Source organism: Leptonychotes weddellii, chromosome 5 (genome assembly GCF_054177405.1).
Source record: "Leptonychotes weddellii isolate Sample4059 chromosome 5, ASM5417740v2, whole genome shotgun sequence".
NCBI classification, from domain to species: domain Eukaryota; kingdom Metazoa; phylum Chordata; class Mammalia; order Carnivora; family Phocidae; genus Leptonychotes; species Leptonychotes weddellii.
In genome coordinates this window covers 68,322,804-68,348,508 of record NC_138373.1, presented here as the reverse complement: position 1 = coordinate 68,348,508, position 25,705 = coordinate 68,322,804, and the positions used below count along the sequence as shown (strand labels likewise).

The window sequence follows — 25,705 nt, the reverse complement described above, 5'->3', positions numbered from 1 at the left end:
TGTGCAAGACTGCTGAATCTCAGATCTGTACCTCTGAAACAAATAATGCAATATATGTTAAGAAAAAAAAAAAGAAGAAGAAGGTAGCGGGAGAGGAAGAATGAAGTGGGGGAAATCGTAGGGGTAGACGAACCATGAGAGACGATGGACTCTGAAAAACAAACTAAGGGTTCTAGAGGGGAGGGGGTGAGAGGATGGGTTAGCCCAGTGATGGGTATTAAAGAGGGCACATTCTGCATGGAGCACTGGGTGTTATGCACAAACAATGAATCATGGAACACTACATCGAAAACTAATGATGTAATGTATGGGGATTACCATAAGAATAAAAAAAAAAAAACTACCATATGGGGACGCGGGGGTGGCTCAGTCAGTTAAGTGTCCAACTCTTGATCTGAGCTCAGGTCTTGACCTCAGGGTGGTGAGCTCAAGCTCTGTGTAAAAAAAAGAACAAAAACACTACCATATGATCCAGCAAACCCACCTCTGGATATATCCAAAATAACTGAAAGCAGGGTCTTGAAGAGGTATTTGCAAAACCATGTTCATAACAGCACTATTCTCAAGTCAAGAGATGAAAGCCACCAGATGTCCATTGATGGAAAAATTAAAGAAAATGTGGTATATGCATACAGTGGATTATTCAGCCTTAAAAAGGAACGTAATTTTTTTTTTTTTTTTAAGGACTTTAAGTGATCTCTACACCCAACATGGGGCTTGAACTTAAAACCTGAGATCAAGGGTCCCACACTCTACCGACTGAGCCAGCCAGGCATGCCGAAAAAAAGGAGGGTACTTCTGACACAAGCTACAACATAGATGAAACTTGAGGCCATTATGCCAAGTGAAATAAGTCACAGAAAAACAAACAGTATGATTCTACTTGCATGTGGCGTCTAAAGCGGTCAAATTCACAGGAACCGGAAGTAGAATGCTGGTAACCAGGGGCTGTGAGAAGGGGAAATGGGGGGGGTTGTCCTATGGGTGTGAAGTTGCAGTATCCCAAGATTAAAAGTTCTGGAGATCTGTTTCATCAGTGAACTATATACTTAAAAATGGCTAAAATGGTCAATTTTATGTTATTTTTTTACCACAATAAAAAAAAGAAAAAACCCTAATATCCCTCATAAACACAGACGCAAAAATTCTTAACAAAATATAAGCAAGCGGAGGCCAATAGTGTATAAAAAGGATTTTAACAAGGGAAAGTGGCGTTTTGACAGCTGCCAAGTGCCACTCCCGTCTGTCAGGTGTCCCCAGGCGGCAGCCGTGGAGGGCAAGCCCGGGAGTGCTGCCGTGGGCGGCGGCACTGCGGGGCTCTTCGAGAACATCCCGGCCCCGGCCCCGGCCCCGGCCCCGGAGTCGGCAGCCACTCCGCCGGCCACAGGCACGGTCCGTCCCCCCCTCAGCCCCGGCCAAGAGCGAGGCCAGGGCCGCGCAATTCCGGACCCCTGTCTCCAAAGGCCAAGGCGCGGCTCGTGTGATAGGCTCGGGCAGAGCCAAGGGGATCTACGCCGTGGCCCCTTGAGCGCAGGAGCAGCAAGAAGGCTGAAGAGGTGGGTTCTTCCTGAGTGTTGCTAAGGAACCAGCGGGGCGCTGCCGGGGGCTCTGTGCTCCTTTTGAGGTTTCACAGACCGTTCCCGAACACAGCTCTCGTGCAGAAGAAAGCAAGTGGCACCGATTCTCGAGGCTTCAATTCCTCCAGCTGGAAAATAAGGTGACTGGTTCCTGCTGGCTCTGGTCGTCAAACAAGTCTGAAATACACATTCCAGACCCTTGAAAGAGCTGAGTCTCCCCTTCTCTCTCCCTCCCGGAATACTCAACCCATGCGAGCCGGAAAACAGTCCTATCTTTACTGTGCTGCATTCCATCCATCCATTTCTAACATACCTGGCGGGGAAGCTTATTTAGTGACCTCAGATAGTCTTTGTCCAGAATACAATTTCCAAGTGCATTCCCGAAACTTCTAAGGGTAAGGAAAAAAAAAAAAAGAGCGAGAAACAGGTTGAGAATGATTAGGTGTAAATATCAGAGACCAGATACCTTTGTGGCAAGGTGCTTCTCAACTGCGGCAGAGGAGATGGAACCTAATATACATGCAGTAACGTTTCCTGGGCACGTGCCATGTTCACGCCCTCTGTATGAGGCTCTCAGAATACAGCACAGGGCATAACAGTCACCAATCTCTGCCCTCAACAAGAGGTAAGGAGGGGTCCCTGGGTGGCTCAGTTGGTTAAGCGTCTGCCTTCGGCTCAGGTCATGATCCTGGAGTCCCGGGATCGAGTCCCGCATCGGGCTCCCTGCTCGGCAGGGAGTCTGCTTCTCCCTCTGACCTTCCCCCCTCTCATGTGCTCTCTCACTCTCTCAAATAAATGAATAAATAAAATCTTTAAAAAAAAAAAAACCAAGAGGTAAGGAGGACGAAAAGACTAAGAAACCACAAAACCCTATTAGCACCAACTCCAGAGCAGAGCATTCTTTTTCCAAGGACGGTTCCAATTCCCCAATAATAGTGGCAACACACACTTAGGGCACATCCTCCTCCATGACTGAAGTTCTTTACTTGGGACTTCTGGCCTCCTGTACGGGTTATGGTACAGCAAGTTTTTAGTGTAGGTTCATACATGTGTGATCCAATTCACTTCAATTCTCAAAGGCCACGTAAGACCCCAAAAAAGGTTAAAAAAACCCTTGTTCTATGCACCTAAGTTGTACATACCCAAGGAAACACTGTTTAGGTGTTTTAAAGAGAATGGGGAAGCTATCTCCGTCCTTGTGTGGAAAGGTCTCCAAGACACACGACTGAGACGGGGGTATGCAAAGTGAAGTACAGAGTAGAGAATATAGTATTCTACCACTTGATCCCAAAGAAGGCAGACCTAAGCATAAAGAAGCATGGGGAAAATACGAAGTGTAGGAAACAGGGCCGACGGGGACAAGGGGGAGTGAGACTTGGGTTATTTTATTATTTTATAAAAATATATATATAAATTATAATTTATAAAGTTATTTTAACTTTCGTACCACGTGAACGAATTATGTTTTAAACAAACGAACAGGAAATAAAACTGACGCAGGTTAAACCCCAGCCCTTGTGCTCACCTCAGCGCTCGCTTCAGCCCGTCGGTCACGGCCTCCTTCCTGGCCTTCTCCAAAGACAAGGCTTTTGACTTGAGGCCCTCACTGACACCATAGCCCACATCTTCATGATATGAGCCATCCTGCGGGTAGAAAAGGAGTTCAGACTCCAACATGAAAAGCTGCAGTCGTGTCCCTGGTTCCACAGCTTTTCTCACCCTCAAGGGCGTTCGCACCAGGCGCACAGAACCCAGGCGCCTTGCTAAAGGGCACACGGGCACAGAGTTGGAAGAGAATTAATTTCCAGCACTACGTTCTAGACCTGATCTCCGCGTAAACGTGCAAGACAATTCTCCCTTCCCACTTCCTCTTTCACATAAAAAAGGCACATATCTGGGGCGCCTGGGTGGTTCAGTCTGTTAAGCATCTGCCTTCGGCTCAGGTCATGATCTCAGGTCCTGGGATCGAGCCCTACATTGGGCTCCCTGCTCAGCAGGGAGTCTGCTTCTCCCTCTCCCTCTGCCTGCCGCTCCCCCTGCTTGTACTCTCTCTCTGACAAATAAATCAATAAAATCTTTAAAAAATAAAAAATATAAATAAAATAAAATGAAATAAAAAAGACACATAGCTAACCCACCCTAAGTCTTACTAAGGTGCATTACCCCAAGGTATAAAAACCTCTGGGACACTAAACAAAAGGAAAATGTGAAATACTGTATTTAACAGACTCTTAACGACTGGATAGCAAATCTTTTTATGGGTTAGGCAGGTATCCATTTCTTGGCTTTCACCAAAAATGAAGGTACACCTGATCAAGTTATTAGCTGATAGAGAACTGAATATAATTTTGGATGACAGGACTCTGATTTTTGAGGTATAACTCAGAAAGCTTATTCAAAGAAATGAGTGACACTGTAACAACACTCTCTCCATTCCCAGTTTATTTATGTGAGTAAGGTTTTTCAGTACTAATTATAAAAATGAGAAGTTAGGATAGAATTAATGCTGAATGTTCTATCTAGGAAAAAGTAATATTAAATGATGGACATATAAACTATCTAAAAAGAAAAAAAGCTTCATCCATCTCATTAATAAATGCATTTTCCTGGGGCCCGTGGGTGGCTCAGTCAGTTAAGCGTCTGCCTTCAGCTCAGGTCATGATCCCAGGGTCCTGGGATCGAGCCCCGCATCGGGCTCCCTGCTCTGCGGGAAGCCTGCTTCTCCCTCTCCCACTCCCCTTGCTTGTGTTCCCTCTCTCGCTGTCTCTCTCTCTGTCAAATAAATAAATAAAAAATCTTTAAAAAAAAAAAAAATTACTTTTATATACACATACATACACACACAGAGGAATATGCTAAGATTATTAATAAAAGGTTCTGAACACACATAATATATATAAAATATATATTCCAAACATATACATATATTCCAAACATGTATTTTGTTTATACATATATACATATACATACACATATATACATACACACACACACACACATATATATATATATACTGACAAAAGCCAATGGGGAGATAGAATGGAAATATGAGTTTGAGAAGAAACAATGTAAAATTTCTCATGATTAAAGAATAGCTTGCTCGTGTATTTTTTTAAGTGGATGACAGTATTTAATCGTTTATGATATTTAAAATCCATTGGTACATTTAAAAAGGATGTAACAAAATATACATGGAATAAAGGGGACAAAGGAGACACTTATCCTGATGAGCCGTGAGAAATGTACAGAAGTGTTGAATCACTATATTGTACACCTGACACTAATATACCACCATATGTTAATTACACTTGAATAAAAAAGGAAGATAAAAATGTAACAGATTTATTTTAGAATGTCAGATTTTACAATATGCTAAAAAACATACCGTTGCAACTACAGGTTTGCCCTGTTATCCAAAAGTAGAATGTTCTCATGAAAACTTTCGTAAGCCAAAATGGCATAAAGCAGAGAATTACCATTAATTTATATGGAAATACTTTCTGAGCATTCCCAGATGCAAAAAATAACCTCTCTTAGGCTTTTCTGATACCTTAGGACACATCTTACTAACGGATGCACAAAACATATGGAGATAAAACACAGATGCTCACAGATGGCGTTCAAAGCTCTGCCGAGATGCTGAGTGTGGTTCCCGGGGATGGACTCGCGGGGCCACTCTTGCCACCAGGGTGTGCCTTTTTTCATAAAAGTGAAAATCTTCTCTGGATTTCTTTCAGTTAAGCGAAAACAGGTACCAGCATAGGTCTTTCATAAAAGCAGAGTGGTGTAACACAAAATTTTGAAATGCAGAGGACCTGCATTTATACTTTGGGTGAAAATTTTTAGGTGTCAGCTTAAAATGTGCAGGAAAACACAAGTTTTTCAGAATTCATTTAGGGGGCACGTGAGTAAGAATGTTTGGGTACCACCATCCTAAGGAACACTGGCTGAGCCCCAGCTCTAGAGCCTAGCTCTCTAGGCCCAGGCTAGAGAATTCTCTACCTGCTCATTCTCTCTTACCACCCACCCGGTCCTTGGAGGCAGTGGGTCTATTCCATCACCCTCACCTTCAACTGGACTCTCACAAATGCACAGACTCCCACGTAGAACTTGCCATTGTTAAGGTCAACAAAATCTAGGAGTGGGAAAGAGAACCAGTTGAAGAGGATACTGATCCCTGTGCCTCACCCATATCCTACTGGCAACAAAATACACCTACCCTACATCCTCACCCACAAAATACTCTCATCCGAAATTAGTACCAAAGTAAGGGAAATGAAGAAGTCACTGTTGCCAGGAAACATACCCACATTCTGCTGTGTGATAGAGTGTGCCCAGCCATTGTAACCAAACATCTCATTGGCCAGATTAATTACCCTGTGACCTTCAATGTAACATACCTGGGAAAAGAAATTAAAGAGGAAAAAAAAAAAAAGCTTATTAAAATTCCCTGCCATACTTAAATGAGAATCAAAATTTACTTAATTTACTCCTTACCAGCTTTTTTGGCAAAACTGCCCTTTAACATTCCAGGGAAATTCTCAGTGAACTTATTTCAAAGATCTTCCAGAAGGAACCAGTTAGAACTAATATTTTGTCTGGAGGGAGGGACTAGACTCAGAGGGGAAAGATATCCACTCACCTAGCAGTTTCCAAAACTCACAGTTTCCAAAAAAGTACAAGTCTCAGGCTGACATATATTATTGAAGACCAAAAATATACACAGAAGTGAAAATTAGAAGCAAAGGGTAAAAGAAACATTTTTAAAAGACGGTGTAAAAATCCCAAGATGGCAGGTATGGAAGTCTCAAGACAACACTTCGGTCGCTTCAGATGACAATGACGGCTGGAACCCATCCCTCCCAAAGACACTAGGAAACATCTAGCAACAGTGAGCAGGAGACCTTCTGAATCCGTGAAGACCCAGAGAGGGAGCGAGATCCTCTGAGTAGCCAGCTAGAGGGGCACCCACTTTTCAAGCATATCAACTCTCCTACCCTCTGGCCTCCTCCAGCCATGCGGCTACTGATGTATTCCGGGCCCAGCCTCTGCCTCAGAGCATTCTGGATGGCCTGGTACTCTTCTGCTGTGTACTGATACTGCAATCCAGAGAGGAAAATTAAATTGACATTTCCCCCATTCCTACGTCAGCAAGTCTTCAACTTTTTGGTCTCCAGACCCTTTACACTCTTAAAAAGTATTGAGGACCCTAGGAGCTCTTGTTTACAGGGTTATGTCTACCAATACTAGGAATTAAAACTGAGAAACTTCTAAGGCACACCTTCCATCAGCCGTCAAAGCAGCATCCCCCCAGGCCGTGCGTACTCTGGAGAGCCCCACTGTTCACTCAGAGAGAATGAAAGGAAAAGGCAAGAAGTATTTTAGTATTATTAAGGAACTCTTCTTGACCTCATGCACTCGGAAGAGGTCTGGTGAACCTCTGGGGGTCACTGGGCCACATTTTGAGAGGCATTGCCCTGGTGTCACCACCCTCCTGACAAAACTTTCTCAAGCCAGAATTGGTAAACTGAAACGTCCCGCCTCAGAGTCTGTATATATGTTTATGCCCGCAAGGGAGTAGGGGAAATACCTCTTCTCTAATTCAACAATTTTCCATCCTACACGTACATAAATATACTACTACTTGTTTTGACTTTTGTCCCCTTGGTAGTTTTCCCCTTGCCCTATTTAAATGAAATATCTTTGAACCAACAGATCTCTGGTATAGACAAAGATGGAATCGAGCGGACAAAGCAAGAATCTCTTTTATATGCACAGAATATCTCCACAAAGAATATGACACCAAAATCTTTGGAACTGGGTGAAATGCAGATAGGAGTGATGGGGAAAGAGTAAGCCTTTTCATTCACATATAGTCTACGTTTCATTTTGAATGTTTTACCACGTGAATATGTAATCTATCCAAAAAAATAAACAAAATGTAAATCTAAATGTAATCCCCAGTACTAATGCTAAAGTTCCACAATGCCCTGAGAGTTTATCAGACTCCCAAATAATGCACCTAACGGAAAACCCACTGACAATAAATAGCTTCCAAGTATATGACGATGCTCTACAAATTACTTTCTCCTACCTTTTCACTTAACCTCATTCTTCCCAGGTATGAAAAACACACAGTTACCTGTCCAAAGCATAATACAGAGTTGCCACCAGCAGAGGAAGGATGGCTGCCACGGGCTCCAAGAACTGCTTCCTCAGTCCCAGACATGTTGATTCCGGGTGACCTCTGTAAAAACAGAAGATTTAAAAAGATCTCAAAGAATGCTAAAAGAAAAAAAACAGGAGCCTCTACTCAAAATCAGATTAAATCATCCATATGTAGTATCCTACAAGTCGCTTTATTTACTTAACACTTTATTTGTAAGCACTGCCCCAATCAAGGACTAAGTTCCTCAGTGCTTAGCTACCCTCCAGCATGGCATTGAAAATCCTTTAGGGACCACTTATACCCTTCTGTTAAAATTCTTGCTAGGGTGGGGGCGCCTGGCTGGCTGAGTTGGTAGAGCATGCAAACCTTGATCTCAGGGTCATGAGTTCAAGCCCCACGTTGGGCATGGAGCCTACTTAAAAAAACAAACCATGAAATGTTTGCTAGGGTGATGGTGTTATTAAAGGTGATTTTTATAATTAGAATGTATTATAATTGCAATATTTATCATTGAAAAAGTCAAAATTACAAAGACACTCCAAGGGAGATTAACCAAGCAACTGATTACTACTACTATATGAACAACATGATCCTGGCCTCAGTGGGGTCAAAAAGGGAAGTATAAGCCAGGGGCGCCTGGGTGGCTCAGTCAGTTAAGTGTCTATCTTCAGCCCAGGTCATGATCTCGGGGTCCTGAGATCAAGCCCCATATCGGGCTCTCTGCTCAGTGCAGAGTCTGCTTTTCCCCTCTCCCTCTGCCTCTACCCCTGCTCATGCTCTCTTTCTCTCTCAAAGAAATAAATAAAATATATGTATTTTTTAAAAAAGGTAAAAGCCATAATAACTGACCGACTTTCCAGGAGCTAACAAGCTGGCTGGTAGGGGAAGACTAACAGGGAAGTTAAAGAGCAAGAGAGAGCAGTGTGGACAGCCCTAACATTCAGGAAGAATAAAGCTTTAGACCAGTTAGGTCTGTTGCAGCATCATCATCACCTGGGAACTTATTAGAAATGCAAACCCTCAGGTCCTGCCCTAGACCTCCTGGATCAGAAACTAGAGCGGAGGCCCAGGAGTTAGTGCTTGCCCAAGGCACCAGGTGATTCTGACACAAGCTCAAGTTGGGGAGCCAATGCATTAGACTGAGACTATGCAAATGTATAGTCCATTAGAAAACAGAATTACCCTCAGAAGCACCTGCAACTGGCTGACCCACTACCTGACTGATCCCTACACCCGTCTCAGAGCAGATGGATTCAATATTGTGCCCCAGCCTTTCTGTCCCTTTCCAGCGTTCAAGATGTGGAAGCGAGGACACGGTGGGTCCTCCGGTGTGAAATTCCGGATTTCCCTGGGTCTTCCCGTAGGAGCCGTGACCAACTGTGCTGACAGCACAGGAGCCAAAAATCTGTAGATGATCTCGGCGAAGGGGATCAGGGATGGAACCGGCTTCCTGCTGCTGGTGGGGGTGACATGATGATGGCCAGAGTGAAGAAAGGCAAACCAAGTTCAGAAAGAAGGTATATCCGGCAGGTAACTGGACAACGCAAGTCCTACTGGAGAAAAGCCGGTGTGTGTCCCTGTTTCGAAGGTAACGTGGGGGTCACAGTGAACAGTAAAGGCGAACTGAAAGGTGCTGCGGTCACCGGACCAGTTGCAAAGGAGTGTGCACACGTGTGGCCCAGGATTGCAGCCGCTGCAGGCAGAACTGCAGGATTCTTTGGTGTGTTCAAAAAAAATTTTTAATTATGTGCTCCCAATGTTTGTCTTCCTATTCTTTTCTACCGGTCACCTTTCTTTTTTTTTTTTTTTAAGATTTTATTTATTTATTTGAGAGAGAGAGAGACACAGCTAGAGAGGGAACACAAGCAGGGGGAGCGGGAGAGGGAGAAGCAGGCTTCCCGCTGAGCAGGGAGCCCGATGTGGGGCTCGATCCCAGGACCCTGGGATCATGACCTGAGCCGAAGGCAGACGCTTAACGACTGAGCCACCCAGGCGCCCTACAGGTCACCTTTCTTGACACCACCCAACCCTTGCCTCCTTTTGTAAAATGAAATCACTCGGTGCAAACTGGCTGTGGGTGTGTGCAAAATAAAGATAAACAGTACTTGGCAAAAAAAAAAAAAAAAAAGTTGTGCCTCAGCAAGCTTGCTTGCTGTAGTCTTCAGGTTATTTGCTGACAGTAAAACTACAGATCTAGGAATGTTAGGTGGCGGGACGCTCCCATGGCGCCACAATACAGCGTTTAGGGGCTCAAGTTCTAAATGTCAGTTTCTGGCTATACACCCACTAGGTGCTTGACTAAGGGAAAAATCACACAATCTCTCTAAAGGATGTTCTCTCATCTAGAAAATGGACAAAGGAATAATACCTGCATTTCCTACGGGTTCTGTCGAGATTAACATGATACTGCTTGAAAACTGCATTAGAATAGCACACACAAGAAGTCCTAAAAGGTTAGCTATTGCTAAGTGCGTCTTAACTTTCTTATGTACAGTATGATGAAAATGCAAAAGATTATTTAAATGATCATAAAACACTACATTTCAACTAAGAATGATCAATTATTTCTAATCTGGCACTGAAAAAGTAGAAGGGTGGCCTACACTAGGTTAATTAATTGTCTAAAATGGTTATAACAGGGGCGCCTGGCTGGCTCAGTCAGAAGAGCATCCGACTCTTGATCTTGCGGTCGTGAGTTCAAGCCCCATGTTGGGGGTAGAGAGTATTTAAATAAATAAATAAACTTAAAAAAATAAAACAAAAAATTGTTAAAATAGAATCAATATATTATATACCTGAAACTAATATTATACCCGTATGTTAACTAACTGGAATTTAAATAAAAACTTTAAAAAAAAGAAACACTTCACATATGCTGGGATAGCTACAATAAAAAAGACAGAGAATAACCAATGTTAGTTGAGGATGTGGAGAAATTGGAACACACACATACACACACACACATACACACACACAATCTATTAAAACAGGTTGGGTGCCTGGCTGGCTCAGCTGATAGAGCACTAGACTCTTGATCTCGGGTTGTGAGTTCAAGTCCCACGTTGGGCACAGAGATTACTTTAAAAAAAAAACAACCAACAGGGACACCTGGGTGGCTCAGTCGTTAAGCGTCTGCCTTCGGCTCAGGTCATGATCCCAAGGTCCTGCGATCGGGCCCTGCATTGGGCTCCCTGCTCGGCGGGAAGCCTGCTTCTCCCTCTCCCACTCCCCCTGCTTGTGTTCCTTTCTCGCTGTGTCTCTGTCAAATAAATAAATAAAATCTTTAAAAAAAAAAAAAACCAACAATTTAAAATTGTTACAACAGGAAATAGTGGAATAAGGATCATATTTAGAATGCAATTGTAAATGCCAGAAAAAAATAGTTAAAAGAACAAAGTGGGGAGAGTGCCTGGGTGGCTCAGTCAGTTAAGCGTCTGCCTCAACTCAGGTCCTGATACCAAGTCCCACATCAGGCTCCCTGCTCATCGAGGAGTCTGCTTCTCCTCTACCCTTCCCCCTCCCCCCAGGTGGCTCAGTTGGTTGTGTCCGACTCTTGATCTCAGCTCAGGTCTTGATCTCAGAGTCATGAGTTCAAGTCCCGGCTTAAAAAGAAAGAAAAGAATGCAGCGGATCTGTCTCCGAGGGGTGGGACTGGGGTGGAGAATAGTGTAGCAGGGATCTTTTTCCAAATAAAACTTTTAGCACTATTTCACTTTCCAATATGTACATGTATTATTTTAATAAAAATTAGAATAAAAAATTTAAAGACCTGTTATATAAAGCAGAGGTCAGCAAACCTTTTCTTTAAAGTGCCAGATAGTAAATATCTTAGGTTTTGCAGGCTACATGGTCTCTGTCACAGCTATACAACTTGGGCCTCTGAGCCAAAGATAATATGTAAACAAATGGGTGTGGTTGTGTCCCAATAAAACTTTATCACAAAAAGAGGTGGCAGATTTGGGCCACAGGCCATAGTGTGCCAACCCCTGCTATAAAGCATGCTTTGAACGTTAGAGTCAGACGTGGTTCAATATCCCACCCCACCTAATACATAATACATTATTTAAGTTGGGCAATTACTTAAACTTTCTGTGCTCCAATTTCCTCATCTGTAAAAGGGAATATTAGTAAAATCAACCTCATAAATGTGTCGTATTAAAATGATGTGATAAGGGGCACTGGGTGGCTCAGTTGGTTGGGCGTCTGCCTTCGGCTCAGGTCATGATCTTGAAGTCCTGGGATAGAGCCCTGCATCGGGCTCCCTGCTCAGCGGGGTGTCTGCTTCTCCCTCTCCCTCTGCTCCTCCCCCCGCTCGTGCTCTCTCTCACTCACTCTCTTTCTCAAATAAATAAAATCTTTAAAAAATAAAATAAAATTATGTGATAATAACAGTATCCAGCAAAAATCATCACTGGGTACTAAAAAGTTGTGGGGGAGACTCACAAAGTTTCAAATGAGCACTTGTTCACTTATTTGTTAAAAATAAAAGGGTATACACTGGGACTGTACCTAATGCCACTGAGTTGCACACTTAAAAATGGTTAAAAATTTAAGTTATGTATATTTTGCCACAATAAAAAAAAGGAGGGAGAATAACAACACAATCAAGGTTTATATCTCCTTCAGGCAGGATCTAACCCAGTCTGGGGCCCTGCCCATCCCGTGGCTGTGTCATCTAACCACATGTGACCTCCAAGGTCATCACTGCAAGGGGAGAAAGTTGTTAAAGTCACACCAGTTCATAGCTGCCTTAGGCCAGAAGTGATATGCATCACTTGTGGTCACAGTTCACCGGACAGAACTTGTGACAAGGCTCCAACTTAATTGCAATGGAGGCTAGGAAATGTAAGAAAGCATTTGGTGAATACTGTCTCTTCTGCATCCGTTTTCCCCCCTCCAGTGTGAGCCCCCAGAAGGCAGAAGATTCTTGGATTCTTCTTGGCCCCCCAGTGAGTAGCATGGTACCTTATTCCTAGTAAGGGGTCAGGGAGGGAAGTGTTTGGTGAGTGATTAAATGAATGAATGGATGGAGGATGAAGTACATAGTGTAGGATACAGAGACAAAGTATATTTTTTAATTCTTTAGAAACTGATTTTATAAAGCAAGAGTTACACTTCTCACACTTAAAAAGCAACTTGCTGGGGCGCGTGGCTGGTTCAGTCGTTAAGCGTCTGCCTTTGGCTCAGGTCACGATCCCAGGGTTCTGGGATCAAGCCCCGCATCGGGCTCCCTGCTCGGCGGGAAGCCTGCTTCTCCCTCTCCCACTCCCCCTGCTTGTGTTCCCTCTCTCGCTGTGTCTCTGTCAAATAAATAAATAAAATCTTAAAAAAAAAAAAAAAGCAACTTGCTACTTTTCTAAACAGTATCTTAGAAGTCAACCTTTTATCACAGAAAAGGACAACTTCATCTCTGCCCATAAAGTAAAACACGGAATCATTCTTTTTTTTCCCTGCCAGTTACTACTTTGAGAAAAAGTTGACTGCCTTCCTTTCTAAAACTGTCTACAACCATTTTCCTATTATAAAATTAAAATATCTTTATTGTAGAAAGCTTTACACATATATCAAAAAATACGGAAGTAAAATTTGACTGGATCACCACCAGTAACAGATAACTGTCTTTTTTTATATGTGATTGAGTTTTTTTTTTTTTTAAAGATTTTATTTATTTATTTGAGAGAGAGAGAATGAGAGAGAGCACATGAGAGGGGGGAGGGTCAGAGGGAGAAGCAGACTCCCTGCCGAGCAGGGAGCCCGATGCGGGACGCGATCCAGGGACTCCAGGATCATGACCTGAGCCGAAGGCAGTCGCTTAACCAACTGAGCCACCCAGGCGCCCTGTGATTGAGTTTATGTGTGTATATTTTATGTGTGTGTGTATGTATGTGCATACTTGCTAAACAAAAGTAGAATCCAAATTTATCAGGCGTATCTTACGCAGCAGCTCAAATCTTCTTGGCCTTGCCTGTCTCTGAGGCCCCTGACCACTTTTTCTACCCCGGTTGCCATGAGGTAGACCAAATATGCATGAGTTCTAACTGAATGCACAGAGGCACCACCACTGGTCCCTTACTTCCTGCTCATGCTGGATGCCTCTCTCCCACCCCTGGTTTCCCTCTCACCTTGAAGGTGTGAGAACCTGTGGGACCCACCTGATGCCCACACATGCACAACCTGGAAGTCTGAGGGAGGGAATATACCATGCAGCAAACCTTTTACCAATGAGATACAGAAGCTGAGGGGTAAATTCTTCTCCCTCCTTTCTTTGGGGGGGTTGTCCTGGGATACGGAACTTCATACACGCTCCTGAGAGACAGCGTTAGGAGATCAAGCAGTCAGTAGTACTTGTTACCAAGGGGTGGCCAGCTTGGAAATGTACCCTTGAACTGACTTACTCTTCCTTCTCTCCTCAATCTCCCTTTCCCTTACTTCTGCTTCCTGAAGAAATCATAGCACATAAGGTTTTGCCTCAAGTCTAGGTTCTGGGGTCCCGAGATATAGAGATACCATGGACGCTCTGCCAACTCTCCCTTCAGCTCTTACCACAAACGTGCACCCTGGCCTAACCGCCGAATGCCAACATATGTATCTCTTTATCTGAGGGCCTTTTTTGGCATCTAGGGCCCATTTTGTACCTGTTCATGGTAAGTTGGAAGAGCCAGAGAACCGATGCCCTTGGGAGCAGCCCTCCAACACTGACTGATGGGAGGCCCTAGATCTCTTACCCATTTTGTGAGATAACACTGAGCTGTGAGTTCTACATTGGCTCGAGTTCCCCAGTGAAATTAGGTTTGGTTGCCCACTGGTGGTAACTGGCTTGACCATGCACCCTCACCCTCTGATGACTGCCTTTTCTTTCCTGTCTCACTCCCCTCTCCTCTACCAGTACATCCTGGACTCTTCTCTCAGATAAGCTACTTACATTTGAAGAAAAATGTAGGGGGAGCAAAAGATACCTTTACAATGGAGAAATCTAATAGATGCTACCTTAATCAGGTAATCAAACATAATGTCACCAGTAATAGTCCCATGATAAGCTTCCTGATGGATACACTGAAAAGGTCAAAACATCACGTAGGGAGTATTCCTACTAATTTAATCATGACTCTAATCAAGAGGAAATAAATAAGTTGAAATCTACAAGGCTTGGACTCAAACCATGTCAATGTCTCAAAAAATAAAGCAAGTGAACTCTTCTAGATCAAGAGACTAAAGACACACAATGCACAACAACAACTATAGTGTGGTCCTTGAGAGGATTTTAGATCAGAAAAAAAAAGCTGTAAAGGATAGTCTGGGACAGAGGTGATTCTGACGATGGACGGCATATTATTCAATGGTATTGCATTGTTGTTAAACTTGCGTCACAGTTATGTAAGAGAATGATCTCGTTCTTATATATGAGGAAGTAGTATGGGTGAATTGTCCTGTTTTCTGCAACTTACTCTCAAATCATTCAACTAATAAAATGTGTGTGTGTGTGCAAAGAGGAGGAGAGGAAGATAAAGCAAAGTAACAAATTTATAAATCTAGGTGAAGGATATGCAGGCATCCCTTGTATAACTTTTCCAAAGGCTTCAAATGTTTCAAAATAAAATGTTAGGAAAGACTTCCTGCATAGCCACAGATATGGTAGCTACATAAATCCAAATATCCCAATACATCTAATGCAGACCAAAAAGAGAAACAAATAAACCACAAATATCCCATATCTTGTAATATAATTAGAAGACTGAAAATACTGCAAGCTTCAAACCGCCTGGAATTAGAAAAAATAAACATCAACTTCTGGTGGAGATATTTCTCAAACACACATCCTAACTCTTCAAGGAGAGTAAGGTGGGACATAGATGGGAAGAGAAATGCATAGGAGAGAGAGAGGAGTAGGATGGAGAGCCTAAGATGGACCTAAATTGCTCCCGGGAAAAAAAAAAACCCACACTAAGTATGCAGATACTGACAGAGAGTTCTGGTAGTTCAGAGCAGTCCAGGAAAAAAAGTGTATACACAACACAAGGAGGCAGTACTGGAAAGCCCATGTTTCTGGGGAGAAGATGGCAAAAAGGAATGAGCTGCCTTTTGAAACTGTGCTGTGAAGGGCGGAGAGCGCAGAGTATAGACCCTATAAGACAAGAGAAAATTTAAAAGTCAAAGGACATACAACCATGTCCCCTTTTTTGGCTTTTTGCCTTCTAGTAAAGAAACGATACTCACTACACTTACAAAAGAATAGGAACTGTTCTTGAACACGGAATCTCGTAAATCATCTATCAATCCTGTTCACAAAATACAAAATTAAAGATAAAAAAGAGTCAGTGAACTTGAAGATAATGCAATAGAAATTATATAATCTGAAGAGGAGAAAAAGACAGACTGAAAATAATGAAAGAGTCTCAGGATCCTGTGGAATAATATAAAAACAGCTAACACAAATATAATTGAAGTCCCAAAAGAAGAGGTTAAAGAGAATGGAAAACAAAAACAACAACAAAAAAATTTAATGACTTGAAATTTCCTAAATTGGGTGACAGGAATAAATTTTTTAGATTTAAGGTCAGAAAACCTCAAGCAGGATAAACACAAAGAAAATCACACCTAGACACATTGTAGGCAAACTGCTGAAAACAAAAATAAAGAGAAAATCTGGGAAACAAAGAAAAATGGCACATTATATACAAAATAACAATAAAAATGATGACTCCATCTTACAATAGAGTTAAAAAGGCATACTTAGGAATAAATTTAATGAAAGATGTATAAGATCTCCCCACTGAAAACTACAAACAGTACTAAAAGCAACTAAGACCTAGTAAAAAGGGAGATATACCATGCTCATAGATTTTAAGAGTCAATACCATTGAAATGTTAATTTTTCCCAAATTGATGTAAAGATTAAATGTCATCCCAGTCATAACCATAACAGACTTTTTCATGGAAATTGATAAAATGGGGGCGCCTGAGTGGCTCAATCATTAAGCGTCTGCCTTCGGCTCAGGTCATGATCCCAGGGTCCTGGGATCGAGCCCCGCATCAGGCTCCCTGCTCAGTGGGAAGCCTGCTTCTCCCTCTTCCACTCCCCCTGCTTGTGTTCCCTCTCTCGTTGTGTGTCTCTCTGTCAAATAAATAAATAAAATCTTTAAAAAAAAAAGAAAGAAATTGATAAAATGATTCTAATACTGATATGGAAATGCAAAGGAACTAGACTGTCCAAATCAATCTTGAAAAACAACAAAGTTGTAGGACCTACACTATGTGACTTCATGACTTACTATAAAGCTACAGTAATTAAAATTGAAGCAATTAAAACTATCACTGAAACAAATAATACATTATATGTTAATAATTTAAAAAATAAATAAATAAAAAAGTAACTAAAACTGACATAAGAATTGATCAGTGGTGGGGCACCTGGGTGGCTCAGTTGGTTAGGTGACCAACTCTTGGTTTTGGCTCAGGTCAGGTTTCAGCGTCAAGGTCTTGGGGTTGTGGGATCAAGCCCTGCATTGAGCTCTGTGCTCAGCGGGGAGTCTACTGGAGACTCTCTCCCTCTCCCTCTCCTTCTGCCCCTCCCCCTACTCTTGCACGCACTCTCTCTAAGATAAATAAATCTTTAATAAAAAAAAATGAGGGGCGCCTGGGTGGCTCAGAAGTTAGGCGTCTGCCTTCGGCTCAGGTCATGAGCCCAGGGTCCTGGGATGGAGCCCTGCATCAGGCTCCCCGCTCTGCGGGAAGCCTGCTTCTCCCTCTCCCACTCCCCCTGCTTGTGTTCCTGCTCTCGCTGTGTCTCTCTCTGTCAAATAAACAAAATCTTTAAAAAAAAAAAAAATGATCAGTGGAACAGGAAAAAAAAGCCCAGAAACTAACCACCATTTATACAGTCATCTGAATGGCAATCTGAATTGCAAAGATACAAATGTAATGCAATGGCATTTTCAACAAATGATGGGACAACTGGATATCCATATGGGGAAAAAATTTTATATTTTCCAGAAAGTATTTTTCACACAATTCACAAAAACTAGAGATGGATCATAGGCCTAAATATAAAAGCTACAACCATAAAATTTCTAGAAGAAAATATAGAACTATATCTTCACATCCTAGAGGTGGTCAAGATTTCTTAGACAAGACTCGGAAAGCAGTGACAATAAAAAAAAAAAAGATAAATATGACTACACCAAAATGTAATACTTTGCTTATCAAAGAGCACTCTATGAAAATGGATACACAACCATAAAAGACTGATATCCAGGATATAAAAAAGATATAACTCCTGCAACTCAATAATAAAGACAAAAATCCCAATTTTAAGTAGTCAAAAATCCGGGCAGGCGCTTAAAGGAAGATATCCAAATGTCAACAAGCCCAGAAAGTGTTCAACATCATTAGTAATCAAGGACTAAAATTAAAACCATAATGACATACCCCTCCATACCCTCCAGAATAGCTAAAAATAAAGACTAAAGCACCAAAAGTTGGCAAGGATGTGAAGCTACTGGAATTCTCATACACCTTTGGCTGGAAAAAGAATGATAAAACTATTCAGCTGTAAGCACATGCTACCCTCCAGGAATAAAGAATCATGACTTAGGTTCAGAGGGTAGAAGAGCAGGCCACAGAGGATTATCCCCAGGCCTTGAACCCTAATGGCTCTTTTTATACCCTGGAGATCAGTCTTTTGTTAGGTAGGTGTTGATGTTTGCCTATTCATTTTCTTAGAGTGGTCTTTGATGAGAAGTTTTAAATTTGATGTAATCACATTTTTTTTAAGTGGGTACTGCTTTCTAAATCTTGTCTAAGAAACCTCTGCACACGCCCAGGTCATGAAGATATTCTTTTATATTTTCTTCTAGGAGCCTTATGTTTTGTAATTTTGGAAAAGAACTGATAATTTCTTTAGAAATTAAACATGCACCTGCCATATGACCCAAGAATTCTTCTGATAGATATTTTCTCAGAGAAAAAAAATCAAAGGACCAAGAAAAGATTTGTGGGACAGGGGCACCTAGGTGGCTCAGTCAGTTAAGCTCCGATTGTTGATTTTGGCTCAGGGTTGTGAGATTGAGCCCCCGGTTGGGCTCCACATTGGGCTCTGCGCTGGGCATGGAGCCTGCTTAAGATTCTCTCTCCCTTGCCCCTCCACCACCCTCTCAAGAAAAAAAAAAAAAAAATTGTGGGATGGAAAGGGAAAGAGCTTGAACCAGGCAGGGGCTATGAGCAAGAAATGGATGAATTCAAGAGATATTAAGAAGATCAACAAGATTTGTAAAAATGTTTTTATTCTTATCTACTTCCTTCTCACCTAAAAGCGTTTCTAATTATAAGTGGAGGGAGGAAGGAGTAAGAGGGAATGAGGCATGTTACATACGGGAATCTTCCTCTTTTGTCTGACCTTTTCTCATCTTTACTAAAGACAGGACAGGAGGCACCTGGGTGGCTCAATCGGTTAAGTGTCTGCCTTCAGCTCATGTCATGATCCCAGAGTCCTGGGATCGAGCCCAGCATCCTACCCTCTGCTCAGTGGAGAGCCTGCTTCTCTCTCTCCTGCTCCCCATGCTTATGTTCTCTCTCTGTCAAATAAATAAATAAAATCTTTAAATTAAAAAAAAAAGGATAGGCAGGGCATGATCATGAAGGGTAATATAAGCCACCTTAAAAAGCTTGAAACATTAGTTTATAAACCTTGGGAGAGCAATGGAAATTTTAAGCTGAGAATGATGAGATTATATTCAGGTGTCAGAAGGCTCTTTGTCAACAGTGAATAATTGAGGGAGGGATCAGTTAGGAGTCTGTTAGAACACTCCAGAGAGAAAATGATAAAGATCATGGCCATGCGGAGAAAGAATGGACTCTGGATATGTATTACAGGGGGCAGAACCGACAGAACTCAGTGACGGGAGAGGATCTTGATTGCCAAGGATTAAGAACAGCAGGATTGGAGATCAAGTTTTTTTCTTTTATTTTCATTTATGTACATGCTGCTGTAACATTTTGCGAAACTTCAAATGTCATCTTCTCTTTGAAGCCTTATGCTGGTTACACTCTAAATAGAATCAATCCTACGTTCCCTAGCATTTTAGACACACATCAAAGCACACATTACACTCATAATCCACACTCAGCCATTCAAGAACAGAAAGGCCCATATACTAATTACTGAATCTCCAGCACTTAACATAGTCCTGACCTAGCACTAGTATAGAGAGCATTTTACTTTTATTTTAGCTTCTCTTCACTTTAAAACTGCCAGTATGATATTAAAAATGAATACCTTGAGTGGCAAAATTTTAAAAGTTACAGAGATAGAAGAATATCCACACTAGGCTTTCTGCCCTTGAATAATTACATTGGTTATGCAGTCAATTCTCATTCATGGTAGTTCTATAAAGTCATCATGAACACTGAATTATCAAATACTGAACCATTTGCTCCTAGGAGAAACACAGGGTTAGGTTCTTGGGAGCCTCTGGTCACAACATTTTCTTAGTCAATACATAATCTTGTTTTATGTGTGTTTCTACTGAAAGATACCTCACTCCATATATATTAGCTCATTAACAACAACCTCATAGCCAGCAGCATATAACTCATACCTGAACAATGCTATCTAAAAGAAGCTTTCTTTTCTTTGTAAGAGACATCACAGCCTTCTTGCACTTGTAATGCTAGACAGCACTTCAGCAATATGCTTAGAGGCCATTCCAAACTGCAAAATCACTACCAAAAAGTACAAAAATGAGAAAAATGTGACACTAAATATACCTCAAAGCACCATGAGTGTTGATTTAGGGGTTACAAAGAAATTTATGGGTAGATACATTCCCAAATAGTCTGTGAATAATAAGGATCAACTACAGGTTTTTTTATTTGGTTTTGAGATAAAACCTCTCTCCCACAGCTATTATCAGCTACATTTTTCATACACTCATCTCCAACTGCACCCAGTTCATATCACAAGGTTAACAGGTCATGGCACACATCACTCAGCAACACAAATATTTCTCTGCTAGCTACTACAATTAATGGTCTAAGAGACGACTTTAAAAAGACAACTTTCCCTAAAAGATACCAGAACTGAGGCCACTAAAATACCTGAGCCAGTCCCAGAGTTAAATGCTGGCTTATGAGAATTTCGTTTAAAAATGTGTCTCGGGGCGCCTGGGTGGCTCAGATGGTTAAGCGTCTGCCTTCGGCTGGGGTCATGATCCCAGAATCCTGGGATCGAGCCCCACATCCAGCTCCTGGCTTCGGGGGGAGCCTGCTTCTCTCTCTCCCTCTGCCTCTCCCCCTGCTCATGCTGTGTCTCAAATGAATGAATAAAATCTTTAAAATAATAATAAATAAATAACAAATAAAAATAAAAATGTGTCTCAGACTGAGTTCAGACCTTAAAAGGTCTAGGAAGCCAAAAGTAGAAACAACCCAAATGCTCATCAACTAATGGAGCAACAAAATGTGGTATACCCCTACCAAGGATTATTATTATTCAGCCATAAAAAGGAGTGCAGTATTGACAATGCTACAACATGGATGAACCTTGAAAACGTTATGTTAGGTGAAATAAGCCCAACACACAAAAACAAACCGTAGGATTCCACTTATCTAGAATTGGCAAATTCAGAGACAAAAAGTAGATGAGTGGGGGGGAGGGGATAGGGACAAATGAGAAGTGCCGGCTAACGAATTGTGGGTTTCTTTTCGGGGTGATACAAATGTTATGGGACTAGAAAATGGTGATGGTTGCACAACCCTCGAACTGTTTAAACGGATGAATTTAATCATATATGAATTGTATCTCAATTTAAAAAAAAAAAAAAACCTATGAAGGCTAAATATGTGGCTAAACTTGAATGTCAAATTCCTTTGAAATGGGTAATTCTTTCCCAACTGCGGCCACTCCTCCCAACTCCGCCTAGCTACAGACACAAACTTCAGCACCCTTCACTCCTGTCAACAAGCAGCGTTTGGGAGGTCTCGCGCCGGTGCACCGGACCGTCACAATTAACAATACGCCGCCTGCACCCCGTCGTGGGGTCTCGGGATGGTCCAAGTCTCCTGTACTCCTGTCCCTCCCAGTAAGCCCTGATCCTGAATCCCTACTGTACTAACTAGTACAGGCCCTGGACTCAGGATCACTCTTTTGGAGCCCGCAAGACGAGCTCAACCGCCGCCCGAATCGATCTACTCAGAATCTACGCAGCCCCACGCTCCACAGCCCCCGGCCGGAACCACCCCAACTGGGCCGTCCTCCCTCCCCCCACCCCGCCACTTACGCGCCTCGGGCAGCGCGCGGTGCACGCAGGGAGCTCGGTCTAGGTTAAATGCAAGGGGAAGGGAGTTTAGATAGAGCCGCGCAGAGGAGACTGGGAAGGAACTGCAAGAGAACCCTGGGAAGAAGGTCCAAAACGAGAGCGGGCCCGGGGCGGGCGGGAAGGACAGGAGGAGGAGCCGAAAATCAAGTCGGAAGGGGAGAAGAGCCGCAAGGCAATCTGCCGAAAGCCGTAAAGCAAGCTGGCAGCGCGACGCTGACCTCGAAGTGCCAAAGCTGATCTCTCCGCGTAGCTCCCTCTGCCTCCATCTCCCCCGCATGCCCTCTACTTTTGCGGCCGCCCAGGTCTCTGCTGCCCCCTGGCGGACTCGGCGGGCTCACGAGGGGCATTGCAGCGCCTTACTGAGAGACCGCGCAAACCGAATCCCCAGATAGAATGCGGCTATGGGGCAGGGTAGGAACTTCTCAGAATCCGTCCGTGCACGCGAGGGATAGTGCAGGAAAAGAAAAACATGCTTTTAAGTCTTCTTAAGAATGGTCATCAGATGGGGCACCTGGGTGGCTCAGTCGTTGAGCGTCTGCCTTCGGTTCGGGTCATGATCCCGGGGTCCTGGAATCGAGCCCCGCGTCGGGCTCCCTGCTCAGCGGGAAGCCTGCTTCTCCCTCTCCCACTCCCCCTGTTTGTGTTCCCTCTCTCGCTGTGTTTCTCTCTGTCAAATAAATAAAATCAAAAAAAAAAAAAAAAGAATGGTCATCAGAGGCCTTTATAGATTCCACACCAGGCAGGCACAGCAAACGGAGGCAGTGTGGACATGTTTGCTCACTAAGCCATCTTCCTCTCCTGCCACTGCCCCGCGCGCACACACACACACTCATCACCTGATGGCTTCTTAAATTAGCTGGGACCGGAGGGAAATGAGAGTGTGGCGACAAGGAGGAAGGGAGTTCTTTAGAATGGCCCTTGGAACTGTGCCTTGCAACTGGATGATGACTGCACATCCTATTAGCAGTGTTCAAAAACAAGATTAAAATGTTTAGTCATGACAACCCCGTCTTAAGTATTTAAGAACTCCAACAAAATCATTCTCTTACGTTTCCAAATTGGTTGTTTCAATACACCCCTTTTAACCAGAAGGTTCATTATCTGAGCAGCAATACTCCAGAGCAAGTCATTTCCTGGATGACTACTCACTCTTCCCAGTAACACCATCGGAAGCTGAGTAAAAAGCCTAGAATCAGATCCAATGCATGAACAATTTATTTGGTAAAGGTGGCATTTCAAATCAACCAAGACAGGAATGGTTTACTTTTAAAATGGTGCTGGGACGATTAGTTAACCGTTTGGGTTAGATTCCTTATCAAAACATACACTAAAATAAATTACAATTGAATTCAAGAGTGAAATGTTAAACACAAAGATACACATAAAACAAAGTAAAAGATACACAGATGAGTATCCGACCTCAGAATGGAGGACTTTCTAAGTATAAAAATGAGACAAAAATCGTAAAGTAAGAGAGGGACAAATGTAACTACCTACATAAAACTTTTTAAACTCCTGGAAGTTGAAAATAAAATAAACTTTAGAAGTTAACAAGAAAAAGGGAAAATATCATGAATGGTAGAGAGTTTATGTATAAAAAGTTCTAATAATAACAGGCAAATGAAATAAGTAGGTATTTCACAAAAGGATAAATATAATAAATATGAAAAAAGGTTTAACTTTAATAAAAGTAAAAAAGACATGCATACTAAAATAAGTGTATCATTTCACTCATTTCTGTTTTAAATTAGGAAATTAAAATATTTTATACAAGTATTATATGATTACATTCTTATTGAAAAATACAAACAATAAAAATAAATCCAACATTTTATTTGACCACTCATACATCAAAACCCATCCTATTCTCAAAGTCAACCATTGTTATCAGTTGATGTATATTCTTGCTGACCTTGTATTTATGATCATACATTAAAATAATGTCTGAGGGGTGCCTGACCGGTTCAGTTGGTAGAGCGTGGGGCTCTTGATCTCAGGGTCATAAGTTAAAGCCCCACTTGGGTGAAGAGCTTACTTTAAAATAATTAATTAATTAGGGGCACCTGGGTGGCTCAGTCGTTAAGCATCTGCCTTCAGCTCAGATCATGATCCCAGGGTCCTGGGATCCAGCCCTGCGTCTGGCTCCCTGCTCAGTGGGAAGCCTGCTTCTCCCTCTCCCACTCCGCCTGCTTGTGTTCCCTCTCTCGCTGTGTTTCTCTCTGTCAAATAAATAAATAAAATCTAAAAAAATAAAAATAATTAATTAATATTTCTGATAATTATTAATTCAGTGTAGATGATACTTTTGCACTGCTGGTAGGAATATATACTGATGCAACCTTTCAGGAAAGCAATCAGACAATATATATATGACAAAAATATATACCCTCCAGGGGCTCGTGAGTGGCTCAGTTGGTTGAGCTTCTGTCTTCCGCTCGGGTCATGATCCCGGATCCCTGGGATCAAGCCCTGCGTCTGACTCCCTGCTCAGCAAGGAGTCTGCTTCTCCCTCTCTCTGTGCCTCTCCCCTCCGCTTGTTCTCTCTCTCTCAAGTAAATAAATAAAATCATATATATATATGTATGTACATATATATATACATACATATATATATATACACACTCTGATGCAGGAATTCAACCTCCAGGACCTTATCAACTAAAGAAAATATCAGGGATGTACACAAAGATTTATACCCTAAAAATTACTGGAAACAAATTAAAATACCACATTATGGGATCTGTTCAATAATACAGCTATTAGGGGCGCCTGGGTGGCTTAGTCGGTTAAGCATCTGCCTTCAGCTCAGGTCATGATCCTGGGGTCCTGGGATCAAGCCCCATGTTCGGTTCCCTGCTTAGTGGGAAGACTGCCTCTCCTGCTGCTTCTGCCCCTTTCCCTCTGCCCATTCCGCCCTCCCTGCTCGTGTGCTCTCTCTCTCTTTCTCTCTCTCTTGCTCTTTCTCTCTCACAAATAAATAAAATCTTTTTAAAAATACAGCCATTAAAAATCATGTTTAGAAAAATGTCCATTGACATGCAAAAATGTCCAAGATCATTTTCTGTGCAAAAAGCAGGGTCCAAAACTATACACATAAAACAACTTGCCTACACCCATTACGATGGCTAATAGTAATTTTAAAAATAGAAAATACTCGGTGTTGATGAGGATGTAGAAAAATTGAAACCCTTGTGCCCTATTGGTAGGAATGTAAAATGGGGCAAACACCATGGAAAAACCATATAATGGGGATGCCTGGGTGGCTCAGTCTGTTGGGCATCTGCCTTTGGCTCAGGTCGTGATCCCAGGGTCCTGGGATCAAGCCCCCTGTCAGGCTCCCTGCTCAGTGGAGAGCCTGCTTCTCCCTCTCCCTCTGCCTGCCTCTCTGCCTACTTGTGCTCTCTGTCAAATAAACAAATAAAATCTTAAAAAAAGGAAAGAAAGCCATATAATGGTTCTTCAATAAATTAAAAATGGAATTACCATATGACCCAGCAATTCTTCCATGTATATACTCAAAAGAATTGAAGGCATAGTCTTAAAGAGATATCTGTACACCTACGTTCATAACAGCATTATGCACGATAGCCAAAAGGAAAGCAACCCCAGTGTGCATTGACAGATGAGTGGATAAGCAAAATGTGGTA

At 42.3% G+C, this 25,705-nt stretch overlaps 1 protein-coding gene and 1 pseudogene across 4 annotated transcripts in view; one reads left to right on the top strand and one right to left on the bottom strand.

The window, feature by feature from the left end:
* RAD52 (RAD52 DNA repair protein) overlaps positions 1-22,543 on the bottom strand; it is a 39,779-nt gene extending 17,236 nt beyond the window's left edge. Inside the window, exons 1-7 of one of the 4 annotated variants that reach the window (XM_081820990.1) lie at positions 22,277-22,543; positions 7,720-7,824; positions 6,575-6,676; positions 5,884-5,977; positions 5,645-5,712; positions 3,103-3,221; positions 1,891-1,966 (exon numbers count right to left, since the gene is read on the bottom strand). In XM_081820990.1, coding sequence (XP_081677116.1) covers positions 1,891-1,966; positions 3,103-3,221; positions 5,645-5,712; positions 5,884-5,977; positions 6,575-6,676; positions 7,720-7,824; positions 22,277-22,405 — 693 coding nt within the window. In that variant the 5' untranslated portion in view covers positions 22,406-22,543. Of the gene's footprint in view, positions 1-1,890; positions 1,967-3,102; positions 3,222-5,644; positions 5,713-5,883; positions 5,978-6,574; positions 6,677-7,719; positions 7,825-19,138; positions 21,942-22,019; positions 22,195-22,276 lie in introns of those variants that run through there. The other 3 variants (XM_081820992.1, XM_081820993.1, XM_081820994.1) reach the window with 3 other exon arrangements.
* On the top strand, positions 8,554-9,525 carry LOC115941867 (large ribosomal subunit protein uL14 pseudogene; annotated as a pseudogene).
* Positions 22,544-25,705: the final 3,162 nt, after the last annotated feature.